At 37.1% G+C, this 24,573-nt stretch overlaps 1 protein-coding gene across 1 annotated transcript in view; it reads right to left on the bottom strand.

Moving 5' to 3' along the window:
- LOC149068584 (uncharacterized) overlaps positions 1–24,573 on the bottom strand; it is a 102,873-nt gene that overhangs the window by 19,499 nt on the left and 58,801 nt on the right. The window contains exon 3 of the mRNA XM_089251003.1: positions 6,491–6,626. Coding sequence (XP_089107129.1) covers positions 6,491–6,626 — 136 coding nt within the window. The remainder of the gene's footprint in view (positions 1–6,490; positions 6,627–24,573) is intronic.

Raw genomic sequence — 24,573 nt, 5'->3', positions numbered from 1 at the left:
TATACACAAATAATAACCATTAAAATTTTAAAGCAAATATTTCACAATTTTACTATTATAATTACTTATAAAGTCTTTATTAATATCATGCAATATTGATTTTTTTAATGTGCTCAAAAAAACCAGTCATCAATTTCAATAGAAGAGAATCACAACAGTTTTGTTTTTATTTCATAGGTGGCAGCAGTTGTTCCAGACCAATAATGTTTCTTACATGTCATATAATATACACTATATGATATATATATGTGTGCGCATTTTCAATACTTTCTATACATAGAAGCATATTTTTACTGATAAAAATTTATTTTCACCCGCATATTAGTTGTGGACAACAGTAACAGAGAGAGCCACAATTTTTTTTATGTAGAATAAGTTTTACAAACGTTTAGTCTGAGAACGTGAGTATGAGAATGGCCCTTACAGTCATGTCTTCCCCTCTTGCTGAACAGAGGAAAATCCCCTATATAGTATAAGGTAATACGTCATTTATAGTCATTTCACACAGATATCGAGATTCTGTGAGCAGAGAAACAACAGGTCAATTCAGGTGAAATAAAAGAGAAGATGTTGGTAAGCATGGGACAAAGGCATATTGACAGGATTGATGAACTCAGCAGGCTTGGGCGGAAAATTTGGGAATTTGTGGGGGGGAAAAATTGGACTAAATTGGGAGAAAATCAACAAATTTAATGTAGCCGCATAGACTGCAAACCAGTAAATACATCTCTCCGTAAAGACGGGGGGGGGGACGGGGGGGGGGGTTCCTAAAGGAAAAATTAGCAAACAGAACAGCACATGAATAAGTATCTGAGAGATACAACGAGGCATTTCCTGCCGAAACGGCTGGGTTTTTAAGTATGCGAAATCATAGTTGAGAGAATTATTAACTAGTAAAAGAAATATCATGACCAACAAAACAAAAAACTGATACATTATAAACCATTCTTTTCAGTTCTTAACGCCAAAAATAATCCTATCACATAACAATCTTATCCGAGGATGATGTCACTCTCCACTATCCATACAAAGGATTTTAACAGCTGGCTGATGCGGAGATATATTTTGGAAAAAGTGAAAATTCAACTGCCCCTACGGGGAATCGAATCCACGTCTTTTCACTTTTCGAGTGAACGCCCTAGACCATTATAGTCGCCATCTGGTGGCACTGTCAGCAATTTCGAGCTTTGGCCTGATTTAGGTCCGACCGTCCATGTACGGTCCCGTTCAGTGCACACGAGCTCCAAGGAAAGATTGAGAGATTCGTTGCGTTTGTAGTCTAGTGCGTTTATCTGGAAAGAGAAAGGACGTGGGTTCGATTCCCCACAGTGGGAATTGAATTTTTCCTCTTTCCAAAATATATCTTCGCATCAACCAGCTGTGAAAAACCTTTGCATAACAACCTTACATATCACATAATTTTTGGCAACACGCTGATTCCGAAAACTGCAAGAATCACGATGATTTCAATGAGAAACCATATCCAATCATCATTTGATCATTTTTGTCTCACCACGGTATTTTCTGCACACGAGTGCTAATTAGACCGGGACCTACAATGTATTGCTGATTCCGAACGCGGTAGCCTTTTCTTTATACTCACCGAGAGGTTGGTGCGATAACCCCCTCGATGTGGGACTCCCTGTGGCAGCAATTTTTTTCTGTGGTCATGTTGCCGTTTCTGTTGTATCCCTGTGTCAGGAAAGTTTCTGCCAAGGAAGAACCAGGTATCGAACTCGCGCGACACCTCTAAAAAACATCCTTTGGTACTTTAGGCGAGTATCTCACCGACCTGGTTCACCGCGCCCAAACCATCTAATAACCTATAACAATATACTCAAATAAATAAACAAATAACCCTCAAAAAAACATTTTACGCCTCTCTCGACCTCAGGCAATTGCATTCAATGTACAAGACACGAAGAAGTAGAAATGAGTTAAGGATCATTTAACTTGTATAAGAAATATTTCCATGACCAACAAATCAAAAATTTGATATACTAAGAATCATTTAAATGAGTTCTTAATGCCAAAAAAGGAACCCAACAACAACCCTACATATCAGAAAACTTTTGACAACAATGCTGGTTCCAAAAACTGCAAAAATCCAAACTCCAACGAACCACGATGTTTTAATGACAAACCATATCCAATAATCTCACTAAAACAAAAAAAAACCCTATTTCGCTCTTCTCTCGTCTCTCGACCACGAAAAACTTCATTTAACCGTTTTAACATTCAAACAAGACACGAAGAAGACTTAATTTAACCGTCTTTTTTTCCCCGTCAGATACTAAGTATCTGATAATTGTGCGGGATTCCTGGAAAATAGGGAATCTCTTTGCTTAGTAACTTTGGCAAATTATTCGAGAGAGTTGTGGTAACGCGTATCAACACTTATGAAAAATCTCATGCAACAATTGGGCCCGAACAACGTGGATTTAGAGACGGTCATTCTACAACCACACAATTATTAAGAGTTATAGAAACACTCCAAGAAGCTAGAATTTATCATGATACAGCTGCAGTTGCACTGTTGGATTTAAGTAAGTCATTTGACAAAGTGTGGAATGATTTGTCACAGAAATAGCAAAAAGAATGTCCCAGAGAGGTTGTGAGCATGAAATTGACCAAAAGCAGGGTTCCAGAGAGAGTTTGCAAGCATTGAAGTAACCAAAGAGAGTGTCGCGGAGAGTTTGCAATTAAAGTTTTGTATGATCGTGAGTGACCTAGAGAGAGAGTTTGCAACCATAAAATTAACAAAAAAATATTGTACCAGGGAGACCAAAAAAGATTGTCCGAGAGAGAGTTTGCAAGCATGGAAGTGACCCAAAAGTGTGTCCCAAAAGATCTGTAAGCACGTGAGTGACCTAAAGTGTATATAAGGATGAAATTCACAAAGAAGAGTGTCCGAGAGAATTTGCAAGAGTAGAAAGGAACAAAAAAAGACTATCCCAGAAAGTTTGTAAGCACGACACAAAGTTATATTGACAGCAGTCAATTACGTCAACTAAGCAGTCTATATCTGGGTGGGAAATTCGGGAGTTTGTGCTAAAAAAAATTGGATTAAATTATAAGAAAAGCAACACAATTTGTGTAGCGTCCCCCCGGCGGCAAACCTGTAAATCCACCTCTCCGTATAATAAGCAGGATTCTAAAAGAAAAATGATCAAGCGAAACAGAACATGAATCTGAGAGAAACAACGAGGTCAAATTTCTTGATGCAAAGACTGGGTTATACGTATGCGAAATGAGTTGAGGATCATTAAAATGTTAACAAAAAATACTTCCATGACCAAAGAGAGCCAAAAATTTGATACATTAAAAAGCTTTCATATCAGTTCTTAACGCCAAAAAAAAGAAAAAGGAACACAACAACAAACCTTACATATCAGAAAACTTTTGGCAACATGCTGATTCCCGAAAACCGCAAAAATCCAAACTCCAACGAACCACGATGTTTTTAATAACAAACCATATCCAATAATCTCACCAAAAAAAAACCACCTATTTCGCTCCTCTCTCGACCCCGAAAAAACTTCATTCCAAGACACGAAGAAGACTTTTAATTTAATCGTCGTTCCTTCCCTCGGATACTAAGTATCTGATAATTGCACGGGATTCCGGGAAAACGGGGAAAAATAATAATATAAAATAAAATATGGGAGAGATATACAGCGGGAGGAAATCATTACCGCTCTAATACCCAAGGTAAGTAGAGAAGAGACGTGACCAGAGGAATGAATAGCAGCATCACCGTACGTATAAACCTTTGATAAAAATCTTCTCGTGGAAAATAAATAACGCGATGTTTTCAAGAAAATAGCAAAAGAAAAAAAATCCTACATGAAGAGAAAGATCGGAAAAAAAATAAAATAAAATTACGTAAATTTTTCTCCCGCGGAAAAAGCAATCAGAGGCTTTTAAATACCGACCACGCGCTAATGGTTTTTCTACCACCTCTTTCCCATTTTTACAGCAATTACCATCACGATACTTACGTTTTAATCGTCGCACAGTGTATGGCACTTCCGTAACATTTCCTTGAGATTACTTTCTAAGATTCCGTGTTATGTGATCCTGTTATTTTTCCTGATCTCTCTCACGACACTGATTCTTTTAATAACCTTTTTTTTTTCTTCTCTCGTTTACTACCATCAAACTTGTATTTTATTGCCGTAATTTGTTCTTTGTAATTGATTTTTAATTCCGGAATCACTTTTTCTCGTTATATGGTAGATATCACTGTTAATTTTCTGGTGATTCCAAGATTTTGTTTTTGATGCGTGCGTGATTAGAGTCTGTGAATTCTTTTTTTTTCTTGTAATATTACATCATGTAACGCGATTTGAAAGGAGTTTTTTAAGTTTCTCCGAATGATTTTTCATTGCGTAATCGTTTTATTTTTTTAAATATTTTTTTGGCATTGAGTTGTGCGATTTCTTAAATTTCCCGAGTGTTTATAGCCGGCATATTCATCCCGTTGCTCGCGAGCACCGCAGTGCTCACACAAGCAACAACAACAGTGCTCGTGTCTGATTTCGTGCTCGCGAGTACTTGATCAATGTCCCGTATTGAACAACTTGTAAAAATCGAATTTAACGATTGAAATCATCCTAATTGCATGCATTCGTATGCTAAATTTTCGATAATGGGGGTGCTCTTCTTTTTCTGATGGTTACAGGCAGCTTATATCCCGGGAGCGACAGAGCCTGGGGTCGTGTTTGGTCTGACGGTTACAGGCAGCGTTCGCGACTGGAAATGGAAAATGTTGACGAACTCTGGTGCATAGTTTCACCCAGCACTAGCTGTAGTAGAGCTAACAAGAGCTGGTGTTGGTTTGATCCCGCGAAGTTGCATGTGCTTGCTTCAAGTCACGACACGATAAACGATCCTATTCACCTGTTTTGGGTAACACGATTTTAAGATATAAGTGTAGAGATCGTGGAAGCCATAGGATGGTCCACCCGTCATACTAGTGCAAGCACGATGCCCACACGGTTACACAGCGGCTTTTGGTTCAGCTGCTTCCCTAAGCTTCCGAAATCTGTCGGTGAATCCCCTAAGTCCTAAGACAAACCCAAGTTATACTTTGACTGACCACATTTCTATGTTGATAATACGAGAAATACAATTACGATATTAAAATATACCAATAGTTTCAACCGTATTCAAATTATACCCTTCCCTTCAATTTTTATGAACTTTTAAACTATTTACGAATTTATGGGATACCCTGTACTAGAATAAAGTATATAGCATAGTTGCAACAGGCCATGATCAATTTTTAAAAAAAGAGAATATGTTAATAATGTACAAAGGTTTTTAACAGCTGGCTGATGAGAAGATATATTTTTTTGGAAAGAAATAAAATTCAACTGCCCCTGCGGGAAATAGAACCAACACCTCCTAGACATAGAAGACTTCCGCAGTCTGCTTGTGACGTCAGTAAGTAGTCCATTTTCCCTCAGAATATTCAGGGGAAAAAATTCCCTGCTCGTGCCGGTATCATCGTTGTGTGGAAAAGAAATGATCGGGCTCAAAATTGGCGATTTCTATGCCCCGCATCCAATCACTACGCAGTGTTTGTGAGGCAGTCAGAAAGGTTCTACACCAAACCAAGAAGAAACGAAATAGGATGCTGTGTTTCAAAACGTGGCAAACTTGCTAGATAGTCTGAAGGATGAGCAAATTGCACAATTTCTTATATATGATAACTAGTTACTTAAATAAAAGTTTCAAAAGAAATGGAAATTACTTTAACATCTTTTTATTTGAAATTAATGTGCATTTTCAGTTAATTAATTTTTAATCAGTATAAATTAATTAACTCTATTTAATTAAAATAATTGGTGATTATGATTATGGGAAATATAATGTATCACGTGAAAAAATAAATTTAAGAAAAACTATTTTTGTTATATTTTAAAAAGGGTCATCTTCATGGAAACTCATGAGACATAAAATTTCCAAAAAAATTTCATTTTTGTAAAGTGATAAAAAAATGAAAATTCTTCCTAATCAAGTTTTTAAGAAACACCGAGACACTCGTCAGACCTTTTAATTTGCAAAAATATTAATTTCATACAAGAACGTGTACAAAAATTAATTGAAAGACATTTAACAAAGCGTTACGCAAAAGCAACGTCAGTCAAAAATGGGATTGAGAGAAAGAACAATACATAGTAAAAATAATAATATTAATAATGAGAAACAACGAATTTTTCAAAAACGTTGAAAATTTAATATGGTAGGAAATTGTTAGTTAAAGTTTAAAAGCAGTGCCGTAACTAGGCAGGTGCAACAGGTGCACCCGAACAGGGCCCAGTTGGAGGGGGGGAAGGGGACAGAATGGACCTAAATGGGCCATTTTGGGCCCAAGAAGTGACCTAAATGCAAATTCTTGCACAGTGCACAAGAATGGCTAGTTACGACAGTGCTTAAAAATATATAGGCCTATATATGTATGTATTATATATTAATTATTTACCATATATTCGCATTTCTCCCTCGCCTTTGACAGTCTGGAACGAAGGTGTGTCCGTTGAAACTTCACACCTGTAGATCCCTTCGGAATACACGTCCGTCGTATACATGTAGATGTTGCCTTCTTTACACTTGTATAACTTCAATGAAAAGAAATTATATAAAATTTATGATTATTATAGTACTGGTGTTATTCGGAATACTATTTTTATAATTAACGATTGAGTGGAATAGTATGGACTGTACGTTCTCGCCTTATAACCATAAGCGGTGTTATCCAAAAATTTATTTTTGAAGAGTAATTTCACTGCTGACCAAAATTTTACGGGGCATTTTCTGTTATCAGTGAGAAATAACTCTATATTTAAGGAGAAATTACCTGAAATTTGAAGGCGTATTTTCAATCCTCAACGAAATTAAGGGGAAACTGAATTTTGATGCGTATTGGGGCGAACACTGACGATAAGCAATATCAATATTTCAATCCGGTGGATGCTACGCGAATTTTAGCGTGTGTGTGAGTAAACGAAGCCACTTCATAATATTGACATTGTACTCATAGCTCCTACCGCCTAGGGTAAATTCTACCGACCACCAATGGGTTTATATCGCCCCCCTCTTCGAAATATCACATTTAGATCTATGTTGATGAGGAAAAAATGGATATTGTATGTTGTCATTTTTTGGTAACTCAGCTAACTTCTAGTTCACCTCATAATTCGCGCAGGAGTGAACCCAAAAATAGCTGCTTCACCAAACACCAACTCTGGCCATATCGCTATATTGCAATTTACTGGAATTAATGAGATGGGTTGGAAATGAAGGCGCTGTCTGTCGGTGGTCGCCTCAAGTTCGTTAGGGAAAATATCTTATCTATATCATCCCTTGGATTCGAACCCGGGACCGTGACAGCAACCTACACGGTGGTTGGGTTTGAACTTGGCACCGTAACCTCAACGGTGATAGACGAGCATCTTACCACCGCGACACTCGGGGTCCCCCAAGAACAGCTAGCATCCAAACGGTTAACAACCCTTTTTCATCATTTGCGTATTTCTGAACTAAATTCAGTATATGTATACGAGGTTTGTTCAAAAAGTATCCGGCCATAATTTTTAGTGTGTGAACGAATGAAGCTATAGGTACGTGGTTTGGTGCACATATGAAAGCAATCCTAGTGAGCACGCTTGGATTTTTTCCTGCCTGCGGAGCTGCCAATTGCTAGCAGTCCGCTGATGAGTGAAGAAGTGTGAGGGCCTTAGCATTTTTATTGTTATTGATAAAATGGCAGAAAAAATAACGCTACCGCATGGAGCTGCTAACCACTTCTCAGAATCGGTAGGTAGTACTCCTTATGAAGATGGTTGTGCCGTACAGCGCGCGCGTAGTCACGCTGAATCTTGCCTCTGCAGTCAAAAAACACGGTCAGGAAGACTGTCATTGCATCTCCTGAAGACCAAATCGTCAGTCAAACTGCAAGGAAAGGATCCAATGATGATGCTCGTTTCGTCTGCAAGTTCTTCGATCGTGATTCGATGATCCTGCATCAGCAGAGCCTTCACTTTTTGTTATTCAATAACGATCTCCTTTCTGCATGCTGAGGGTCTGCCAGAGAATGTGCTTCACTCTCTGTTGATGTGCGGCCATGGTTGAAGCGGTTGCGCCACTCTTATATCGGCGTGGTGCTCATTTCTTAATAATCGAAGGTCTGTTCGAATCTTTAGGATTCGTGATCTCGGGAATCATCAAGTTTGACATGAAATTTAATGCAGTAGCACTGTTCACGTTTTTCCTGCTATTTTGTCAAAAATGAAAACGTGACAGTGCTGACTTACACTTCCCCATTCATCGGTGGTCTGTCTTGACCTGGGAGCTTCCGAAGGAATGTTAAAATTTAAGCATGCGCACCAGGTTTGTCTACATACGTGCACCAAACCACGCCTCTCTAGCTTCATTAGTTTAGGCACGAAAAAATTATGGTCGGATACCTTTTGAACAAACCTCGTGTACGAAGTGTAAAGTTCAATTTAAGTATAAAAATATTTATTACTTCCACTCTTCATCTTTCGAAGCATTGGTCAAAGAAAAATATTTTAATTAGAAGTAGATCTAAATAATTTGCCCATTTTAAATATGCTATTTATTTTACTGGAAGACGTATACCGTAGTTTCCCCAACCTTTTTCGTCCCATCACCCCCTTCTTCAGACATTTTTTCCCCATTGCCTGCCAACGAAATCTGACCCATAGGATCCTATGTTAAACCCGTAGCTCCTACCGCCCCCTGGAAAATTCCATCTGCGCTAAGGGAGCGTTAACGCCCACATTGGGAATCGCTGACTGACGTATACGAGCCTAGATATAAAATGTAATTTTCTATACGATAGATACACTTGGCCCTTAGCCTCTAACTTCCAATTGTAAAGTTATTGCTCCTTACGAAGAAAGGGTCCCGAGGTGATGTCTTCTAAAAGTTTTGAAAAAATTGCCACTGATTTCGTTCTTTATAATATGCTCAAAAATATAAAAAAGAAAATCTGGCGGAATTATATTATGAGTCACACAAAAAAATTGCTAACGAATTTTTGATTCATATTGCATTTGCCCATCGCTCTTTGTTAATTTTTTTTCAAATAACTTTCATACAAACTTTTGTATGAAACTAACATTTTTGGAAATTTTGGAAATTAAAACGTCTTATGCGTGAGAGAGAGAGAACTTTTCAAAATTTGTTCGCAAAGAAATTTGGTTTTTTATGACTTTTGAGAAAATGCAATTTTTAGCAATTTTATCAGAAATTTTGATATGGATTTTCTTTCATGACCATAAGCAGAGGTTACTAAAAAAAATAGAGAAAATATAGTTTAAAGTAATTTTTTTTGTCATATGGTATATGAGGTTTCTTTATTATTATAATTCAATTATTTTTTTTTCTTCCAGTATAAGTACATTTCATGCCTTCTGGGGTTATTATTATTATTATTATTGTAAATTATTTTTAAATCATAATGTCTAGTCATTTTAATAAAATAAACATTTGATTGACTGACCTTTTGTGGCCCTGTATCGAGGTAGACTCGCCTTGGTCGTCGGCGAGACAAGACAACGACTATAAGTTCGCTGAAATATTTGAATTGAAATATATTTGAAAACAACAGCATAAATAAGGGAAAGAAGCGTTGTCTTTTTTAGTTTATGCTGTTCTTTCCCAATGTTTCTACAATTTTTGAATTCAAATATCTCAATATTGCACTTAGGAACATGGAAGTTTTATTTTGTTGGCATAAGAAAAGAAAGGAAAACCACTTTCTTATTGGAAGTTAGAGGTCAGAGGAACCATATTGAAATTTATATTTTTTATTTCATGACACACCGTTTTTCACTTTCAAAACTGCCACAGAGTGATTCTTGAACGCATTTTGAACAATTTTTTTTTTCATTTTAACCACACCTCTACAATGAACGGTTGATAAGACAATGGCCGCATTAGGACTTACAGGACACCCTGTATATACATTGAAACCTGTCTAACACGGACACTGTATGAGACGGAAACCTGTTTTATACGGAACCAAAATATAGTCTGTTCAATGATTAGTGCTTTTATTCGCACCTTTACAAAATGGAATTCTGTCTTAAACGGAATATTATTTAAGTCTGTTGGCGTTCCGTTTTTTCGTACAGGTTTCACTGCATGCATCTCTTGAAATTTTCATGAAATTTTTCCACTATATCTTCCGATTTTATAAGAATTCAAAATGCACGTTCTTATTTGGAGTCTAAGAATAACACATTCCTCTAGAAAATATAAGAGAATATTTTTTTAATGTTTTTCTATGTTTCGAAACAGCGTTATCGCTCGAAGCGGTTAGAAACAAACTGAACAAGGGAAGCAGAAATAACCAATGCTTATACTTACAACGTTGCTAAGTTCCTGAGTGGTCTATGACCAGAGGCCCTTGGAAAACAAAATATAGAACGAAGATAATCCGCATCATGGTTATATTCGTATAGATATAATGTATAATATATAACGTATATCCTCTGTGGAAAATGGTTGTGGTTGAGAAAATATTGCCTATTTTTGCCAACGCAAACTCTAAGACAACAAAACGTTACATAAAAAGTTATTTCTAGCTTGTGATTCGCGAAACTAGTTTATAACGAACAGAAAAAGAACACTCTCGATGCTGATATTTCAATATTTAAATCCAATAAATCTTTCACATTTTTTTCCATGTACAGGGTGGTCAAAAAATCCGTAGAAACTTCAAAAATGCATAAAAACCGGAAAAATAACCGAAATAAAAAACGGTTTGCAGGGTTAGCATCGCTAGGTCACGGGAATTGTTTTTAAGACAGGAAGAAAAAAAACTGAAAAATAGCCGATAGGTGATGCTAACATACACAAGTCAAAGAAAAATACACAAATAACGAACAGAATCCCTTCAAATCGTTTATTACAGAAGTATGTGTTCCATGTGACATTGATTGAACATTGAAGGACCGGACGCACCCCGCTTCACGTGTTCCACGTGACAACCACACACACACACACATCACAGGGGATAACATATTGCAGGCGAATCACAAACACAGCAACGGCAGAGTTCTGCAGGTCCGGATGTATACATGGCACCTGTCGGCAGATCGGTTCTTTCAGTTCCAACAGATTGGATGGACCGGATCGATACACTTTTCTTGGTGTACGTCAGCGCTACCTATCGGCTGGTTTTTGAGGTTTTTTCTCTGTCTTAAAAAATTTCCGTGAGCTAGCGATGCTGACCCTGCAAACCGTTTTTTACTTCGGTTATTTTTCCGGTTTTTACGCATTTTTAATGTTTCTACGGACGTTTTGCCCACCCTGTCTTTTAGCAGAGTGTTTTTGTATGTAGGGCTGATCCTGTTTGATCATTGGTCGATCAGGTTATAGGTTCATTGAATCACGTGTGGCGTGTGTGGTGTCACGTGTTCATGGGAATAATTTAAATCATGGTTAAAATGTTTAAAACATTGGTTATGTAATAAAGTTAAAACACACATTTTAAACATATAAATGTCGAAACACCCAGAGGCCTACGCGGCGGGGAGGGTCATCATACCCCTCCCAAGACTATCAAAATTTAAAAGTATTTTTAAATACATTGTGGGCGAAAAGTCTTTGACGCACTTTCAAAATCAATAAACAATCACCCAATTCCATAAAAAAAGTGCGGCTTAGTATTTAAAAGAATTAGCGTTACATAAGACTACCATATTCCAATATGAGTACCCTTTCACCTGTTCAGATGTAGCTCGGGCTAAAAAGAGTGCGACTCTAGACTAGAATTAATCCCGAATAATTAATGACTACCAATAATCCTGATGATCGACCCTTTAACCACCAAACTATAAATCACTAAAAATCCCCCCCCCCTTAAAACGTCATACGTTATTCTTCATGAAGTAGGCTTTCTTCCGGTTTTCTCCAGGTGCTAAGTAAGAAGGATGGGAAAATCTATTCCATTGAGAGAAAAATAAGCTTTACAAAATATCTGGGCTTGTCAATGCTAAAACTAAAAGCTTTTAAGAAGGCGAGGTATCTCGTCAAAATACGACAATTTCTTATAGAAATAAGAAATCTTTGAACGACTGCTGAATCTTCTGGCGTTTTTTGACATCAACAGTTTGATAGAGCTTATTATAGAAGTAAAATCTCGAATAGCAAGGACCCTAAGACACTTCCCTGAAGGAATCTATACTTAATCAAAACATCTGATAACATTTGAATCGCTTGATACTGGCGGAAATTAGTCACAAGAGATAGTTTTTCGGAAAAAAAAAAACATTCATTACTTTAGACATTTCAGCATAAATTTTGACACTTTAACTGTGGATATGTTTCACCAGGGAGACACGATGTCCTTTTGAAATAGGGCTGACGCAACTTATTAAAGTCTTGGATAATGTTACCGTTCAGGCATTGTTATCGCTTTTCCAACAGAACTGACCAATATCATATCATCTGGGGAAAAATCGCTTACAGATATCGGGAATTCGGATAATACGAAGGTTTTTAAAATAGCTGCCTGATGCGAAGATGAATTTTGGAAAGAGAGAAAATGCAACTCCCCTTACACTGGGAATCGAACCAACGTCCTGTTATTTTTCGGGTGAGCGCACTAAATTATAAAGGCAACGAACATCTCCAAGCTTTTCCTAGAATTCGTGTGCACTGAATGGGACTGTGTACATGGATGGTCGGACCTAATTCAGGCCAAAGCTCAAAACTGCTGACAGACACTGCCACCAGATAGCGACTTACCTGAGGATGACGCTACTCTCCGCTTTCCATACGAAGGTTTTTAACAGCTGGCTAATGCAAAGGTGAATTTAGGAAAGAGAGAAAATATTTCGGATAATGTTATATAAATTTTTTTTCTTAGATTTTTGTACTTTTTTTTGCGCATTCTGAAACTTACCTCAACTCATTTTTTCCCCTTTAAGTTATCGTTATTAGGCTGCAAGACTATATGTAGGAGGCTCTCTCTACACGGTGTTCTCTCTTCCATCCTTCCCTTGGGGGCCGTTTAAGTTGACTTTTGATGACAAGGGGAAGAGGGGGGTTTATATAATGCTTACGTCATCACCTTTATGAAGAATATGAGTTGGGATTCAGAGGGACAGAGCTGATGACGAAATTTTGCTGACAGGGGGGGGGGGGTCAGCATCTTGCTGACTTTAGTTGACAAGGGGGGGGGAGGGGGTCAAAAAGTGCTAAAAATTTCCTTACGTAATACTTGAACGGCCCCTCGCTGACAAATATTTCTGTACTCCGTAATCAGTACTATTGACTCTGATCCATATACGTGTGGAACTGCTTTTGCAATGGCCTCACCTTGGTGAAGGCAAATATATGACAAAAAATAAAGACCTTTCCTTCAGTTCTCTATCAGTTTCGTTCATTTTATCAGGTACAAATTTATTTTTTCCTAGAGGCGTTATCAAGGAATCTATGAAACTTATTTTACAATAAAAAATGCGATTCATGATATACATTAGAGAGTTTCTCATTCTGACGCTTCAGAATGGCTGAAGGAAAAAAATGTAAGGTTTCAGCTTAAAGGGGAAAAAGATTGTCCTGCTTCTCTCAGAACTAAAAAAACACACAAACAGGACAATTGAACATTTTTTGACAAATTGTTGGAAAGAAAAACAAAGTTATAACGTGTGTCACCAATATCCGTTTACCATTCGTCGCATTTGACCGAACGGGGTGTATGGACACAGTACTTGCAAAAGTGGATTTTTTTCGGATAATGTTAGCATTCGGTTATTGCTATCAGGAACCACCGCCAGACCAACGGTGACCCTCGCTCTGTCCATAAAATGATATGTCTTGTGATTCATCCAGATTCATCTCTTGAGACATACAAGCTAATTATATAATTGGCGTCCATCCTGCTCAGCGAAAGTTCCTGCGGGGAGAGACAGGAAATAAGTCCCCCTAATCAAGTGCCGGCGTAGCCAACTTAAAAGAGTTTACTTTCTTCATCTCCATTACCTTGATACAGTGGTTCCCAAAGTGTTGGTCACGGCGTGCGTAACACTGATGATTTAAGATGTCACGAAAGAATTTCGTAAATAAAACGTTCTGATGCAGTAAATATATAAAACCGATATACTGATTCTTTTTTGAAGGGGGAGTTGTCCCGTAGTGAGTGCGCACTTGTTTACATTTTTTCCTCTGGATTTTGGAAAAATGTCTGCCCTTCCGAGGATTAGTTGAGCTATTTAGCACACACACATATATATATACAGTGAAACCTCGATAAGTCGTCACCTCATATTAACGAAAAATTGTGACGGCTTAAGCGAAGCGCCGTAAGTTTCAATGTGCAATATTGTAAAAATCGTACAAATTTAAAATATTATGGCATTTATTAAAATATGAATAAAAATTACAATGTTAATAAAATTTATAGATTGCAAAAGAAGAAATATTTTATTTTTACTTTTTTCTCTCTCTTATTACTTAAATTATTGTGGTAAAATGTATTGGTACACTTTGATTTGTACTAGTCATTTTTAATTTAGACTAATCAGAGAAACTGTTAGAATAGTTGGCTTCTCTTCACAACAGGAATATTGCACATTAATTTTACATACATATGGAATTTAATCTTAGTGGTTTAATTCTTCATCAGTAGTTCATCATACAACTAAAGGTAATCTCGAACACAAGACCCACTTGTGAGTTGAAGTGAGCCCTGCATAGGGAAAGTATACATTAGAAGACCTCAACTTTATAAATGTCTGGTTTTTCAACAAAGATATTTCGTTTAAATTCGAAGCCGTAAGTTAGTGGGGCCCATGGAGAAATCAGATGAGATGCGTGGATTAGTGCTGCCATCTGTATTTCAAATTGTGAGTCAAGTGTATTGATTGAACATTTGTAGCGTTGTAGGGCTACTGCTCTCTGTGGCGAGACTTTTTACGCGGGGAATCGGCTTGCATTCACGCCTCGAAGTTGGGAACCGCATAAAACCAATTTCACCCTACGCGGACGACGGCGGGGTTCGAACCCACCGATGCGAATCCGTCACTATGACCATTTTAACACCACAGCGGCAATGTGTTTAGTCCTCTCATGATGCAACCTGCTATCGCAAATTCTACCACAAGTCATTGTACCACTTGATCATTGTTTGGCGCAGCGTGACCTTTTGTGATGGCCCTTTCAACTATAAAAAACGAACTCCAATCCGAAGGTGCATATGCACCCTCGAATGAATGGTAGCACATATTGAAGCAAATCGGTCGGAAAAAATCAGCAAATCGTTCTCCAAAAACTCCCTCTACCGCCTTTGTTATTGCGATTCAGCAGCACATTCCCCGATCAAAAATGCATGTTTATGTGTCTTATATCACCTTTTAAAGTTTGTCACATGAATTTAGAATCACCCTGTATACGTGTACAGTGAGAAAGACATCAAGGAAGTAGAGCCACTGTTTGATTATTCCCGTCTCAGTGCAGGCTCTGTGTGTGTTCTGTGTGTATATATTGCATTTTCTCTAAAGGAAATGGGAACAAAACTGCTCAGCACTGTGGACGGAGGCTTTGTTTCTTCGTTTCCCGTCACAGTCGAGGCGCTGTATATATATATATTTTGTATAAATTGTGTATTTAGACCATTCTCAAATCTCTCCCACTTCAACATATGCAAGCTTCTTCTTCTTCTCTCTTGCCCTACATGTCTTTCCCACACTTCTTTCGAAATCCCAGGCTGCGGTCTCCGGCCCTTATGTGCCACTGGGCGCACGTGCAATTTTTCTCCTTAGTCATTGGATTCAGTCACCCATTTTTGCCAAATGGCTTGTACGTTGCATCGAGTTGATGGCTGTCTTCATGGGGAGAACGATGCGAGTGATTCGAAACTTGCGAGCAAGGGGAGCCACCTCTATAAATATTTGCTAACTTTTCCGACGCAACTCCGCCTCTTTTGAGGTAGTGAAAGTAAGGTGCTTTGCATCAGTCCGGGGTTGTGAGCGGTTCTATCTATGAACAAATTATCAGACCTGTTGGCTTTCGCTCAGAAAAGCAATATTTACAACCTCCGGAAACATCAAAATTATATTCTCAGGAGATTCACAGGTGCTCCAAAATACTTCAGACTAACCGACCTGCACGCTGATCTTCAAATTCCATCCATCTACAAATATATAAAGAAACTGGCCAAAAAGTACTTTGAGAAGCAAGATGCTTCAGAAGTGGATGTTATCAGCTCAGCATCCAACTACCCAGCTGAGCAGAAATTAGTACAGCTAAGACCGAGGAATATCTTGGTTACAAATTTTAGAAAGGAATTTTAATTGTTAGAACAAGTAAAAAATAAGGGTTAGTCATTCTGAAGTTGTGATGTTGAGAATGCCGTGCATTTTTTATTGATAATGTACCAACAGCATATTATAGATAAACATTACTGTAAATAAATTGCACCAATTTTTTTTTGTTGTAAAATGCTGCAAATGAATGCTGCAATGTCCATTGATAGTTCACTACAGATCGATTTTATTTTTAACATGGTAGAGTGAGGAAATGTCATGTAAATACATTTGGTCACTAAATTGATTATTGCAATATTTGAAAGATATATGATATGAACGCTTTGTGAATTATACAGTAGAATGGGTCGAAAAAGTATAGGAATTTATTTTTTCAAAATTACTTTTGGCTTGGGTGGGAAAGTTGTGTCTTGGGTGTATTAGTTTACGAAATTTTTTTTATTGAAATTCATTCATATCTTCTGGTACCCCGAGCGACCCAAAAATAGTTAAAAATTCACACTTTCATGAAAATGTATTAAAAATTGTAAATTAATGAACATTTTTTATAAATTTTGCAGAGTATTGAGGTATTAAAGTATAAACTTATAAATAATAATAATTTCATAATAATACATGAAGTATAAATTTAAAAATCAAAGCAATAAATTATAAAACTTATAAAAATTGTACGTATGTAATAGCTTTTTTTAATTCTATCAGTTTGAAGATTTACATATTTCTAAATGTTGTAATGCTTTTTGGTATTAAAATGTTTGATATATTGTTTCTTGATTTTATCCTATTCACTATGAAGCCTTGTGTCTTGTCCACACACACTTTCCATTGCCTCAGACATTAGGCGAATGCATCTTTCAACTGCTTGGGTATGGCATGAGTATTTTCACCATTCCTTCCAACTTTTACCATGCCTTCAAATTTTTTCTATACTAAATGATTTTATACATTTAATAATAAACAATAAATGATTTTTCATTCTCTGCCTTTACTATTTTCCCTGTGAAATAGATTATTTTACTCTTTTTTTTTTATCCAAAACTTGCATAAAAATTGATTTTATCAAATATTTAAGTGCCTTGGGGCACCGGAAGAAATTAATTGAAATTGAAAAAAATTTACGCTTTTTGTAGCATTCTTAAATTTTTGCGCCCCAAGCCGATTCTTTTATCCATATTTCGATTTTTCGGTCCACCCTATTATATAACCATTTGTTATGCGACCTATATCAGCATAGATTTTTTAATCTAATATACAATTGCCAGATGTTTAAAACAAACATCAAATGATTCTGATTGCATGGGGGGGGGGGTGTATTTTTGTTCTGTAAATTCTAATAACCATTTGCAACCTTTTTTCACTATCTTATTTATTTATTTTTTCTAATATGTTTGCCAAATTCTCAAAAGTCACATTAAATGGTTCTGATGGCATTTTTTGGGGTTTTCATACACATATCACCGTTCTCCGAATGGAACTATACTGTAAAAGATTCTGTGAACTTATGTTGTAAAAGATTGGTAAATTTTGCAGTTTGCGGGAAAGTAAATCACTTTAGTGAAATTATATTTAATATTGTAGGGGTTCTTCACATTCATGTGTTTCTCACATGTAATGATACTGTACTGTATAATTTTTTTTTCTTCAATATTTTCCGGAAGCCATATTTTTTGCTGATGAAATTTTATTTTTACCCATTTATTGCTGGTGGACAAAAGTGCCTAAGGAAGGCGCCACTTTTTCATGGTGAATAAGTTCACAAAATATGGCCGTTTAGAGTCTGAGAATGCTTCCATGTGCACAGAGTTTTTTGCTGAGCAGAAAATAATTCCCCATATTGTGTAAGGCAGCATGTTATTTTCTCATTCCGCACAGATATCGAAATTCTGTGAGCAAAGAAATAGGTCTGTGCAGGTGTAATAAAAGGCAATGTAAAAAAAATTAAAGGGCACATTTCATGTAATGACGTTTTTCCTTTTTATTGCGAGCATCTCGGTGCTCATCATTCCGCCCACCCGAAACAGGTCTTTGGTGATCCCCTATAGTGAATTTATAGCGTAAAGAAAAACAATGAGGTTTGTCCCGGGTTCTCGTGCTCAGAATATACGCAAATATATAGGTCTTATCAAAACTTATATTAATGAATCTATTTTCTGACACAAGCATCACTGATAATACACGGAAACCCGTCTTTTTACGCCTAAGGTTCCATCAATATCGGGCCGAGTTAGAGAAATATCTAAAATGTAGAGGTACGTTATTGTGAACATTCTGTGTGTGTGTTATAGGGTTATGTCTAATTCGATTTAATATCGTCCAGTGAATAAAGTGAATGATAAATAATAAATTATGTATAAATTATGTTGGCTGAAATATTGAGCCGCCAGCTCTACCCTTGTAGGAGAATCATAGTGCTTACTTAAACCCGTGAGGATAGATGCTTGATTTCACACTCAGGAGATATTCACTGCCTCCGATAGGTTGACAGGGCTCCAACCTCGTGATTCCCAACCATGAGTTCAACTGGACACGGCACGGAGATCCATAGCCCCCACATCCCGCAGTAGGGTTGAGATCTTTGATGGGCGCCCAGTTCAGACTCTCCACGAAACCCCCTCTAATACGAATTTGTAGTGTGAAAAACAAAAATAGAATCACATCTGATCAGAATTATATCTGTCCCCCGAGCAGGAGCCGTGCCCAACCCATTCTTTTTGTGAGGTGGGGGGCATGAGAATAGGAGATTCCACGATAAGATCTGGCACAATGATTTATGACAATAAATAATTATACAAATTAAGAGGTGCTGCTAGGCCTCCTTTCATTTTGCCCTGGGGCTATGATGTTCTTGGGGCAGCAGTAGGGGACACACTTTTTTTGGATTAAAAATACAAAAATTCGTTTGAGTTCTCTATAACAGCTTCATTATCATCAACGGTTCCACGCGGACCAGCCTTACAACTATCAAGGGTTCCGCGAGAAACTTTACCTTGATATAGAGCACAGGTATGCAGAAATGGGCAGTCAGAACATTCCAGAGCCAAACAGCACCACACTAGAGATTCTTCTATTATGGTGTTGGCTGGAAGAGGCAATTGGCGGAAAATCAACCTTGGAATACAAATTTATGCTGAGAAAATCGACTAAAAGAGAAAGAACCTGATTTTTTTTCCGCACAAAACAGGCTTCTGTAGAGATAGGCGACACTTTTTGGAAGTGCAAGAAAGGAGGTGTGTCGAGATGAATTAAGCATTGAATAGCAAAGAGTTGAATAGCATTTCAACACTGAAAGAAATTATATTTACCTGCGCTTATTTATCAACGCGCGCTTTCCCTTCAAGATTCATTTCGATGTGAAAAATTTCCGAGAGTCAAAACATCGTCATAGTAAATCCGTCATAAAAATTTTTTGTCAATGTAATCTTCCTGGCCTTGGGGGAGAGGGGTTTCCAGCCTCTTAATTTATCCCGTTTCGGTTTTTGTGATAGATTCTTATACACCTTCAATGAGCGCGAGTCCCTAGCCAGCGCTTTAGCTTTGGGAAAGCCTATTTCACCATCCGAGAGAGGCACCCTCACATACTGTCACCCCAGACCAAAGCAGGGCCAAGTTACCAAGAGGTATGGTGAAATGGTAGGCTGAGTGATTTGATCTTCGGTGGTGTAATTACCATCCCCACCCTCCTCCCCAACTGTTAAAGTGGTAAATGTCGAGAAATATATTTTGCAAAGAATGGAATTACGTATATGCCTGTTTTTGCATTAACACTTTAAGCGGCTTTTAAAATTTCCCTGATCCGCCAATCGCTTAATTGGAAATCGCTAAATCCTATGCAGAATGTGACAACCTTTTTCAAGAACAGTACTTTCTTCGGATTTCCTGCAGCTGATAGTACTTTACTCCTTCACTCAAGAATAATAAACCGAGGAAGAAAAACACACACTATCTTTCTCTATTATTTATATAGTACGCGTAATCCTATACTATCCGAGAGGGAAAAATCACCTCCCCACTCCTCTTGTCATCGTACTTTGAACAACGTCCATTCACTACGCCGATGGCTACTTTGACAGGTTGGGGGGGGGGGAGACGTGAAATATGTTTGCGAACATAACCCCTTTATATAGAGCTAGCTGGGCTCGGCAATGTCAAAATAAGGGGATTTAAAGAGGTGAGATATCTCGTAATTGTCGAAATATTAGGCATAAAGTTAGACGAGATATCTCGTCAATGCCGCTGCAAAAGTCAATCGATTTACTTTTAAACACTCTCAAAATTTTAATATTAGAAAAATTTTAATATTAAACAGGGAAATCTGCAGAATCGACACCAGTATCGATTGGTGAGGGACAATGCAAGGCTATGGTGCCGCAGGGAATTTTTCTCTAATAGGGTTGTTAATAAATGGAATAGCTTACCCCCGGAGCTAGTAAATTGTAACACAATTGACACGTTTAAAAAGAAATACGATAAACATGTTGGGGTAAATCGAGAAGCTCTATCCATACTTAGAATAAGACAACCATAAATACATTATGGGCATTGTATAATATTTTACCATGTGTATATATTGTTTATAATTTTAGTTTTTAATTGGGTTGCTGTATTTTTGAAATATATGACATTCATATTTTATGGGCATCTTTTTATCTTTTTATCTTCATCTCCGCAAATACACCACTAAGTTTCGCAAAATGTTATTCGACAAAGCTTTTAATTTCGATTTCGATCCGTTCTCTTTGTTTTCCTACATTTTAAGTGGGAATTTTGCCTGTTGTGGCGTTGTATTTGTATTAGATCCAATGGCACCTCAGTTCCGAAATTACAATTTCACTGTTCCTCGGATATCATATCTCTAGTGTCGACACCCTCTCACTATCACTAGTTTTTTGTCCAATATCAAACAATATCTTTGCCACTGTCAATCGCATTCTCTTGTATAGACCCCCAGCGCCAACAATATTGTATAAATAAATAATCATTTAAACCGTGTTTGCCTTACCAATTAGAGTCGTACATCTCCGCAGATACACCACTAAGTTTTGCAAAATCTTATTCGACAAAGCTTATAATTTCGATTTCGATCCGTTCTCTTTGTTTTCCTACAATTCAAGTGTTACGACTATAAATAATCCTGATGATTAAATTTCTCTCACATTGGCTATTTATTTGTTTTATTTAAGAACAATATACTCGCATGCACTGGACTTATATTTTTTTAATGCATGATAGGAAATTATAACCCAGAGGAAAACATTGTCTCAGTCATTTCTATTGTCTGCAAAGCACTCTTGAGTACAATGGTGGAAAATAAAGAGGAAAAAGAAGGGAGAGATACAAATGAAAAAGGAGAGAGAAAAGGATTGGGGGTTATCAAGTGCGAGAAACTGTCCTTTCACTAACAAGCTATTGTGGTCTGAATCTTTTACGGCGTCGTTTCCTAAGTGCTTCGTTACAACATGAATCCTATCCAAATGAAAAAAAGGAGAGAAAAGAGAAAGAATTTAATGAAAGAGGCAGACTATAGTCCTCTTTTTCCTGGAGATAAAGGGACTCGGAAATGGAAAGGCCAAAAAGTAAAATAAAAAAAAACCTCATTGATATATATATATATATATATATATATATACAGGAAAAACAGGAACATACATACATACAAAACACGAAAAGGCGGAAGAGGACAATTACGAAAGATCAAAACCGGTGCACGGGGGGTGATCCAGTTACAAGAAGAAGCAGTGATTGTTCGCTGAATGGGACCAAGGGATTCCCGGGTGCTCATTTGATGAAGAATATCTTGGAATTGCTAGACAGAGAGTGCCTTTTCAGAGAGTTGAAAAGCCTTGCCCGGTTTCCAGGGTAAATGTGTATGGCCGCACAGCTTTTTACTTCCTTTCGATTTTTTTTCCCTTTCGCTTCCGTTTCAATGTTTCCCATGTTCATTTGAATCGTACGCGTCGCCAAACACACTTATTACTATCTGGTCGAGACTTAATTTTTTTTATTGGCTTCTTTTTTACGTGTAAATGGAAAATTCTTTATTTTTATTTTCTCTCGAGGAACGAGTCATTTGACTTGACTTATTTTGCTGAGCTGAAGAAAAATGGTTATATGAGGATTTTTAGTGAGAAGTTGGAGTATTTTCTGAGGAAGTTATTTGAAATATTAGAAAGGGTTCTCATATCTAAGGCAAAAAGGTTTCTCACAAATCTTCTTACTTTACGGCACGCCTACTCCGGTCATATCACCGTATAGTAATATACTACCGATCGAGTAGGATCAGATATCTTCATCCCGAGAACATATATATTTTTTATAACACCCCCTCCTTCAGGAATTTTTTCCCCATCTCCTCCCCCTTCCCCAACTCAAGCCAACCCATAGGATCCCACATTATACCCCTCGCTCATTGCAATCAGATCATTACATCGCCTTCGATGGGTGATTGGTCCACTTTTAGTTCCCAACCAAAAGTGGACCAATGGGACTATAGTGACAGATAGAATATTTAACCAATGGCTTATAGTGACAGATAGAATATTTAACCAATAGCCTATAGTGACAGAATATTTAAGCAATGGACTATAGTGACAGGTAGAATGTTTAACGAATAAAATTGAACGTTAATCCATTGGTTAAATATTCTATATGTTACTATAGCTTAGTTGGTACAGCACTTGACCGGCATGCGGAGGATAAGGCTTCGAGTCCCGGTAGGAGCAGAGATAAAAATCTATCCTAAAATCAGTATCTACAAAATTAACCAGTTTTTCCTTATATCTCGTAACATTGTAGTATCCCACATTTTAGGCGATTTTACGATAACATAATATATGATATATTAACTAACCGGTCAAATACTCTACGGTGTTATACACCTTTTACAAGAACATAAAGTTCAGATAATCTGCAGGAATGTTTTATTTAAATTCATGAATATACTTTTGACAAGGGAAAGAAGAGAAATGGCTGCTTTGAAGTACTGCCACTTGTGCTCGTAAAAGCTTCTTCCTCCCACATCGCAGAAGGGAAACGCAGTACAAAGAAACATAAATTTTCCATTTCTGTACACATAAATTTCGATTTTTCATATTTTGACAAGGAAAAGATTCCCGTTATTTTTATTTTATTTTTTCGTATTTCTCTCGTATTCGGTGATGCAAAAACAGAAATTGATCCATAATATCGATTTTTTTTGTTTCTTGGAGTGTTTTTGTTTAGAAAAAGTGTGCACTCGATCCTCTTCTTCTTTTTTTCTGTGTAAGTATCGATATAAATCGGGAAATTCACTCTTGCATTGAATTTTTTTTCAACAAAAAATGTTTGCATTTCCATGGAATACCTATAGAGTCTTTGTGTATTATATCGAGCTCTCTCAAGTATGAAATGTAAAATATGGTAATGTCAATGTACCTATTTCACTTAATAAAGATGCATCCGGTTAATTGTTCTTATATTTGTTAGTAATATCACCATTGATAATTATATAGGATGCATAGGAAAATACCTTTATCCTAGAATAATTCGCTAACCGATGATCCTAAAAAGTATACTTCCAAAAGGAGAAAATATATCGAAATAACGTGTAGACCCATCAGATACGTCGTTCATGTTGCAGGGGCTCGTGTAGTTATCAAGTTTAAAAAAATTAACTTTTTTTATTTGGTATGCCTCTCTTAAAATAACCTAATTATAGAAAGTTGTTGCCGTGTCTCTCCTGAGGCCAACAAAACAAAAAAATTTATATTTTTAGGTGCAATATTTTTTCTGAGATATTTCAACTCGAAAACCACTGGAAATGAAAGAAAGAACCGCATAAACTAACAGTCTCCGCTACAAAAGCCTTTCTCGAAAAATCGTCAACGAATGAGGCAAATACTAAAAAATTCCTCATGCAATTCGACACGCTACGGGTGTCGTCTTCAGAGGATAAGAGTATCACGCTGACCGAGTTTCCCCGGCACCTCCTAGAGATAGAAGGCCTCCTCAGTCTGCTTGTGACGTCAGTAAGTAGTTCATTTTCCCTCAGAATATTCAGAGAAAAATATTCCCTGTGCTCCTGCCAGTATCACCATTGTGAGAGAAAGAATTTATTGGGCTCAGAATTGACGATTTCTATGCCCCACATCCAATCACTATGCGGTATTTGTGAGCCGATAAGGAATATTCTACGCCAAAATAAGAAGAAAGGAAATAGGATGCTATGTTTTAAAATGTGGCAACTTTGCTAGGTAGTCTGAATGACGTTTATGGCAAACAGTGCAGA

Source organism: Pholcus phalangioides, unplaced genomic scaffold (assembly GCF_987345545.1).
Source record: "Pholcus phalangioides strain wild (caught in Gottingen) unplaced genomic scaffold, Ppha-v1.0 ptg000024l_1, whole genome shotgun sequence".
NCBI lineage: Eukaryota > Metazoa > Arthropoda > Arachnida > Araneae > Pholcidae > Pholcus > Pholcus phalangioides.
This window is presented reverse-complemented; position numbering and strand designations above follow the sequence as displayed.